Below are 8156 nucleotides of genomic sequence, written 5' to 3'. Positions count from 1 at the left end.
ATCAGGAGATGAAAGCCCAAGTGTGCCATTTGGGTCCTCCTGGCTGCACTGTACTGAGTGGACTAGATGGACACTCGGGAACTTACCAGACGACACAGCAACATCAGCCAGTTTTCGACTCCCAGCCTTGCGCCCCAAGAATGTGCATCTTGGACAGCTCAGTGTGGTCACTGAGATGGACAAACTCAGTCATTAGTGGGTCACCCCCACAGAGGGGCCGGATTAGGCCACAGCCTTGTTCTCTCCAGTCACATCCCCCAAACACTTCAATGAAAACACACAGGTCCAGAGAAAACACTAAAACCACTTTACTAACTGGAGCAAGGGGGTTTTCAGGAATTACAAGGGAGAAGGATGTCAAAGGTCAGAACTGGTTAAAACTAGAAAATTGCAGTTCACAGTTCTAAAACTAGAACTGTTGCAGGCAGTTCACAGTTCTGAGTTCCCAGGCTGGATTCCTTCCAGCCTTGGTCCGTCCTCCCCACTCCACGGCCCCTGTTGCCTTTCAAGGCGGATTCTTGCCTTCTGTAAAGATGGGAGGAGAGGTAAAAATGGAGGCAATTCTCCCTAGAGCTTTTGTACCACTCTCCTCTTTGAGGTTTACCCCCCAGCCAGGGGGCAGGCGACAATCAGTCTGTGGACTAATTGAGCACCCAGCCGTCGTTCTGGTGAACTATAACGCTCTTGTTCCCAGCTCCACAGCTGGTGAAGGGCCGGCTGAGCAATTACTGGCCACTTAGCACCTAGCTGGTGTGCAGGTGCCACTGTCTCTGGGGAGCTCCTCTGTGGGCGTTTTCCAGCTTTACAGCATGTAACAAACATACAGCAAACTCTCCGAGCTCCATGGACAGTGCGGATAGACACATTTTAATGGAACAATAATATTCAGCAGGCGATATCTTTCCCTATGATACCTCACAAGACATAATTTGGAGAAGATTTATCACTTTGTAAATGTGGTGACCATAATAGTGTAGACCAGTGGTTCTCAAATGCGTTTCATCAGCCACCCACCGCCCCAGATTCTTTGTGTCTTTGGTCATTACGCCCGCACCCTCACAAGCACATATATCGCCACCCAGCTCTAATGGCAGAGCAATTGCTGGTGAAGGTCACAGCTCTGAAGTCCTCCAACAGCAGCACAGAAGTGAGGGAGGCCACGTGAAAAGTGATGTTCCTCAATATCGCTGTTCACAGCAGACTTATCACCCCATTGACACCTGCTTCTGTGCTGCTGCTCCACCTGGGTTTGAGAGCCTGAGCATTTATCCCCATCTCCCAGATGGGCCTGTTCCTTCTTCATGAGCCCCAACCACCTGGGGCCGACAGCCAGTGCTCTTTAAAAAACAAACAACCCACACTGATCACGTCCCCCTTGACACATTCCTGAGCCTGCATTGGGAGGCCCTTCCCAGAGTTTGAGAATTGCTAGTGTAGAGAGTCACCGTGGGGATTGGTAGCCAAGATGGTAACACCTGCTCCTTTCCGTCTCCGGGATCCCCGCAGAAAATGTCCGAGCAGGAGAACGGAACAGATCCGATTAACACTAACCTCGCAAAACACATTTTGGTGATTTCAGCTATAAACATTCCCTCCATCCTTCAGCCCCTACCCTGAGCGAATTCAATGACACTGAGCTTGAATTGGGAAGGTGGCATGGCTGACGGGTATAATCTCTCAATTATTGATCCCTGATTTAACAGAATACAGGAACTCTTTGGATAGCTAAACATAGACTACTACAGTTACCCCTCTTAGAATCATAGAATATCAGGGTTGGAAGGGACCTCAGGAGGTATCTACTCCAACCCCCTGCTCAAAGCAGGACCAACCCCAACTAATTCATCCCAGCCAGAGCTTTGTCAAGCCTGGCCTTAAAAACCTCTAAGGAATGAGATTCCATCACCTCCCTACGTAACCCATTTCGGTGCTTCACCACCCTCCTAGTGAAAAAGATTTTTCTAATACCCAGCCTAAACTTTCCTCACCCAATTTGAGATCATTACTCCTTGTTCTGTCATCTGGTACTAATGAGCACAGTCTAGATCCATCCTCTTTGGAACCCTTTCAGGTAGTTGAAAGCAGCTACCAAATCCCCAATCTTTCTTCACTTCTGTATGCTAAACAATCCCCGTTCTCTCAGCCTCTCCTCATGAGTCCATGTGCTCCAACCCGTAATCATTTTTCCTGCCCTCTGCTGGACTCTTTCCAATTTTTCCACATCCCTCTTGTAGTGTGGGGCCCAAAACTGGACATAATACTCCAGAGGAGGCCTCACCAATGTCGAATAGAGGGGAATGATCACGTCCCTCAATCTCCTGGCAATGCCCCTACTTATAGAGCTCAAAAGTCAAGGAATAACACATCCACTGCTTTTCCCTCATCCACAGAGCCAGTTATCTCCTCATAGAAGGCAATTAGGTTACTCAAACACGACTTGCCCTCTTCTTCCAAGTCTTTCAAAATACACATTTACATGTCAAAATCTAGCTTACTAAGGTGGACACACTTTTAAATTCTCTCTCTCAAAGTTGAATCTGAGTGAATTACATGCAAGTTGCTTAATCTTTTCTTTCCATGTGTCACAGAAGTTTAAATCCTGTGTGGATCTTTCCATGTTTAATGAGGTCAGACCCCTATATGAAACTTTTCCCGCAGTCCAAGCACCTCTGGAGTCTCTCCTGCGTGGATTGCCTGATGTTGAATAAGGCGTGACCTTTGTATGTAACCTTTCCCACAGTCCAAGCACTTGTGGGGTCTCTCTCCTGTGTGGATTGCCTGATGATAAACGAGCTGTGACCTTCTTATGAAACTTTTCCCACATTCCAAGCACTTGTGGGGTCTCTCTCCTGTGTGGATTCTCTGATGTTGAACAAGGTGTGACCTGCTTATGAAACTTTTCCCACAGTCCAAGCACTTGTGGGGTCTCTCTCCTGTGTGGATTGCCTGATGTTGAACAAGGTGTGACCTTCTTATGAAACATTTCCCACACTCCAAGCACTTGTGCTGTCTCGCTCCTGTGTGTAATGCCTGATGACGAACTAAGTGTGGTCTTCTTATGAAACTTTTCTCACACTCCAAGCACTTGTGGGGTCTCTCTCCTCTGTGGATTCTCTGATGATAAACAAAATCTGACCTTCGTATGAAACTTTTCCCACACTTCAAGCACTTGTGAGGTCTCTCTCCTGTGTGGATTGCCTGATGATAAACAAAATCTGACCTTTGTATGAAACTTTTCCCACACTCCATACACTTGTGGGGTCTCTCTCCTGTGTGGATTGCCTGATGATAAACAAAGTTTGACCTTTGTAAGAAACTTTTCCCACAGTCCAAGCACTTGTGGGGACTCTCTCCTGTGTGGATTGCCTGATGCTTAACAAGGTTGGACCTTTGTAAGAAACTTTTCCCACACTCCATACACTTGTGGTGTCTCGCTCCTGTGTGGATTGCCTGATGACGAACTAGGTGTGACCTTCTTATGAAACTTTTCCCACAGTCCAAGCACTTGTGGGGTCTCTCTCCTGTGTGGATTGCCTCATGACGAACTAGGTGTGACCTTGTTATGAAAGTTTTCCCACAGGCCAAGCACTTGTGGGGTCGTTCTCCTGTGTGGATTGCCTGATGTTGAACAAGGTTTGATCTTTGTATGAAACTTTTCCCTAAGTCCAAGCACTTCTGGGGCCTTGCTCCTGTGTGTAATGCCTGATGACGATCTAGGTGTGACCTTCGTATGAAACTTTTCCCACAGTCCAAGCACTTGTGGAGTCTCTCTCCTCTGTGTATTGCCTGATGTTGAACAAGGACTGACCTTCGTATGAATCTTTTCCCGCACTCCAAGCACTTGTGGGGTCTATCCCCTGTGTGGCTTAACTGATGTCTAATTATTTGTGTCTTCGCAATGAAACATTTCCCGCACTCGAGGGATTGAGAGGGTTTTTCTCCACTGTGGTTATTAAGATCTGAGAGCTTATTGAAGCTTTCCCCACGGTCCAAGCATTAAAGGGGTTTCTCTCCAGTATGGATTGCCTGAGGTTTCACAAGCTGTGATCGCACAATGAATCCTTTCCCACACTGAAGGTAGTGCCAGGATGTCTCTTCCTTGGGATTTGTCTGCTGCGCTCTGGGATCCTCCTCTTCTCTCTCACCATTAATAGATTCATCCAATTTCTTCCCTGGGTAGTTTCCCAGAAGCCTCTCTGACCTGAGCCAATTTTCCCAGGCTTCTGCCTCCTCCAAGCACTGGGGAAAATGGCCTTCAGCTCTTCCCACAAAGGTCCCCTGTGGTTCCACTTCCCCAGGAACTTCCTCATGATGATTTTCCTCTTCATTCTCACTCCCTCGCTCAGCTCCTGCTGGGAGAGACACAATCCAGACAGGAGTCATTGTGCTGGGGAGAAAGAGGAATAGCACAGAGGGAAAACCCAGCACAAAGACTGCTGGTATGGCTACACTTGAGAGTTGCAGCGCTGGGAGTTTACAGTGCTGGTCGTACAGCTGTGCAGGAACAGCGCTGGTGTGTGGCCACACTCACAGCTACCAGTGCTGCAGTGTGGCCACATTTGCAGCGCTTTTGGGAGTGATGCATTATGGGCAGCTATCCCAGCGTTCAAGTGGCAGCAACGTGCTTTTCAAAAGAGTGGGGTGGGGTGGGTCGTAGTGTGACAGGGAGCGGGGGGGAGAGAGAGAGAGTGGATTTTTGGAGCCAACACTGTGTGTTAGCTTCCTGCCTTGAAAAATCAGAATATGTTCCCGACTCCTTAGTCTTAACTCTTAATTGCAAACAGCCTGCATCCAACGGACTCCCTTTCTCTGTCAAGCAAACACTCACTCCCTGCCTGCCTCATTCACAGGGGGTTATCTCATTTGATTGTTCACAGCCAGGTACAGATTGATCACAGCAAACAGGAGCTCTGTTTGTTTTTTAGATAAGCAGCTCCAGTAGCAACGGAGCTCCCGGAGCTCCGAGTTCACAACAAAACAAAGAGAGGCTGCATAACAAAACAAAGGGAATAATTTAGTTAAAAGCATTCTGGGATATCTCCTAATACCCTGGAGGCCAATAACAGTGCTGGTGTGTGGCCACACTTTACGACCAGCGCTGCAGAACCAGTGCTGCAATCGTTATACAGACTCAGGTGTACGGCCAGCGCTGCAGCCAGGGAGTTGCAGCGCTGGATGTGCCCTGCAGGTGTGGACAGTTACTAATTGCAGTGCTGGAAAGCCTCCATCAGTGCTGCAACTCTCAAGTGTAATACCCTGAGCAGTTGGACTCTGCCTCCATATCCCACCCAAACACTCACAGGGCAGGAAAGCTGGGAAGCAAACTCCTGCACTTAAGAGGCTGGGTGGAATGACGTGAGCTATATTGATAACTGCAGCCCTGTCCTGACTGAGATGAGGAAGAACTGAGGGAGTTTACTCACACCACATTTGGAGATTCTCAACTTTTTCCTTCATTCCCTAGATGGTTTGTTGTCAGTCCTCACCTGTATGGATGCATATTGGAAACCTTCTGTCATTGTAGGTCCGGAGATCGGGCAACCAAGGCTCTTCCCCTCGTTCCAGCCGGACAATCAGTTCAGGTTTGGCAAGGGGGAATCCTGCACAGACGGTGAAATCAGACCAGATCAGGGTGCATGGAGCATTGGTGCAGTATTTGTCACTAAGGACATTCTGTGAGCGGAACCTGTCCCTGTGCTCTGCTGGAGGAACGTGGAATCCAAGAAGATGGGAAAATGGTCACTGAGCCCCCTTGCACAGAGAAAGTTGTCTGGAGAGGTGAATTGAATTATTACTACACCCTCACTAGGCGTTCCCAGGATCTGTGCACTCTGGGGGCCTTGTCGACTCACACACGGCTCTGGACTTAAACCCCTGCCTCTTTCTAAACCTGCAGAGCCCAGAGCCCTCCCCAGGGCTGAAGCTAGTCCCAACGAGGGAAGTGAACAGGGATTGTGCGTGCAGCCAAGAAACAACACAGACAGGACAATGCTGGACTAATGCCCCTTTGAAAGCTGGAGGGGTAGGGATGGTTTTAGCTTGTCCCTTGGGTGTTGACACCGATGTCCCACTGGAGGGGGCACGGAGATGCAAGTCTCTCTCACATGGCAGCTGTGCATTATGGAACTCACTCACCTCTGATCTAACTGACATGGGAAGAACATGACCAGATTCACACATGCAGACCCCAAGGCTTCTAGTATCTGAGGGGACGGGAATCCCTTACCCAGCGAGGTCACCGTCTCGTAGTTCTCCTGCATGACGTCCCTGTAGAGGGCTCTCTGAGCGGGGTCCAGCAGAGCCCCCTGCCCCTGGGTGAAATACACAGCCACCTCCTCGAAGGTCACTGGCATCTGAAACACCAAAAGGCCCCGGTCATTACCTGCTGCTCCAGCCACAATCCCACTAGTCACGTGGCAGGAAGGTTAAAGAAATGGAAGCTCTGGGAGGGCCAGAGTAGCAAAATCCCACCCCCACCCTGCTCAGAGCATCCAGGAGGCTTCAGGGGGTGGGAGAAGGTGAGAGCTCCTTGTCCCCCCAGCACATGGAACAGGGCAGGGTCTTCTCATTTCCCACACGCCTTCCAGACACAGGCTGATATGGAAGCAGAGCTCTGAGTCCGGGACAGGGACAGGAATCCCAACAGCTTCCCTGCGTATTTCACACCAGCCTCAGGGGACTCCAGCACTGGGAACCTGGAAAATGTTCCCAGCCCAATGCAAGGGGGTTGTATCCTGTTTGAGAAATGGGGGAATGTCCCGTCTCTCCCCCATCACCAATGGGCCCACTCAGAAAATCAGTAGGTTTATCACACCCTGTCTCCTTCCTGTCCCTACCCAGGAGCTCCCTGAAAATCCCCTACCCCAGCTGGCTCCATCACAGACATTTCCGTTCTCTGCATCCTGGAAGACGGGCCCATCTGGACCGAAACATGGACGTGATTCCTCAGCCTGTCGGGGTGATGGGGGAGGTACCAGAAGGGGCTTCAGTCCATGTCACCCCCCGATTTCCCCCAGGCGCTTCAGACCCTCCCAGTAACGGCGTCTCTAAGGTAAATGTTAGAAAAAAAGCAGAACTAAAGGGGCCACCTTGGGGATTTCCCCGCACTGCCCTGTAAACTCCTCTCCCTGAGGAACAGCCGGAGCCCTCTGGTGGCATCACCTGAAGAACGAGCTGCCCTGGACTCCCCCAGCAGCCCCCAGGGACAGGCAGGCAGAGGCTGAGCCCAGTGGCCCATCCACACTCCCTGCCTGCCCAAAGCAGCAGTGACTCCGGTGGGGCTGAGATGTGAATCCTGCCCAGAAATCAGACCAGGGCCCCGGGCAGACCCCAAAACTCATGAGACACAGACCCCGCCAGCACGGGGGTGTCTGACAATAACACACACTGGGAGCAGGGTGGGGGGCTGTGGGGCTGGGTTTTTGCCTCTGTCCCCCTCCCGCCTCCCCACACACCCACTTCCTCCCCAGTGCCCCCCGCCCATCTTCCCCCATTCCAGCCTCGCTCCCCTCGGCCCCACAATCCCCCCGATCCCCCGCATCGCCCCATCTTCCCTTCAGTGGCCCCCATCCCAGCCTGCCCCCCGCAGCCCCGCACCCGGCTCCTGCCTGCCCTCCCCCCGCTCCCCCCGCCTGCCCTCACCCCCTGCACCTCTTTAGTCTCCGCTCCCTGCAGCCCGGAGGTGCCGGGTGCCGAGCGGGGCCCCCCGGGGCAGGGGCCGGGCTGGGGGCTCTGCCCTGGGAGAGGCTCCTGGGGGGGGAGCAGCGGGAAGGGCCGTGCTGGAGATTCCCCTCTCCCGGCTGCAGCCAGGGCTCCGGGCTCCCAGCACCAGCCGCCCCCCGGGGCTCGGGGATCTCGCCAGGAGCCTGGGAGCCAGAGTCACCGCAGCGCCTGCGAGTCACTTCCTGCGGCCGGGCCTGAGCCCAGCGCTCGCTGCCCGGAGCCGCCTCCCGGCGGCTCCTGGGTCCTAGCGATCAACCCGGCTCCATGCAGCCCCTTGCCCCCCCTCTCCTGGGCTCAGGCAGCTTCTCCCAGCATTAAGGAGCATCCTGCATAGAAACGTCTCCTATCAGCTTTCAGTCTCGCTTGCAGCTTCCCTGCAGGACAAACCCGGGCTCCGGCCGCTGGCTGATCAGCCCGTCTGTGGCAAATTTCTC

The 8156-nt window shown here is 52.2% G+C and overlaps 2 protein-coding genes across 2 annotated transcripts; both read right to left on the bottom strand.

Moving 5' to 3' along the window:
- Window positions 1-292: 292 nt before the first annotated feature.
- Window positions 293-3993, bottom strand: LOC123346576 (zinc finger protein 420-like; the record flags this gene model as incomplete). The annotated part of the gene is made up of 1 exon (XM_044984051.1): window positions 293-3993. A coding segment is annotated over one exon (1365 nt), but the record flags the coding sequence as incomplete, so codon positions are not given.
- On the bottom strand, window positions 3987-6481 carry LOC123345500 (zinc finger protein 620-like). The gene is made up of 3 exons (XM_044982458.1): window positions 6227-6481; window positions 5487-5600; window positions 3987-4352 (listed from the first exon to the last, which is right to left on the bottom strand). The coding sequence occupies exons 1-3, from the start codon at window positions 6351-6353 to the stop codon at window positions 3997-3999; spliced, it is 597 nt and encodes a 198-aa protein (XP_044838393.1). The 5' UTR covers window positions 6354-6481; the 3' UTR covers window positions 3987-3996.
- Between the last annotated feature and the right edge of the window lie 1675 nt (window positions 6482-8156).

This window comes from Mauremys mutica, chromosome 12 (assembly GCF_020497125.1).
Source record: "Mauremys mutica isolate MM-2020 ecotype Southern chromosome 12, ASM2049712v1, whole genome shotgun sequence".
Classification (NCBI taxonomy): domain Eukaryota; kingdom Metazoa; phylum Chordata; order Testudines; family Geoemydidae; genus Mauremys; species Mauremys mutica.
The sequence above is the reverse complement of the archived record's forward strand: the minus strand, read 5'-3'. Positions and strand labels throughout refer to the sequence as shown.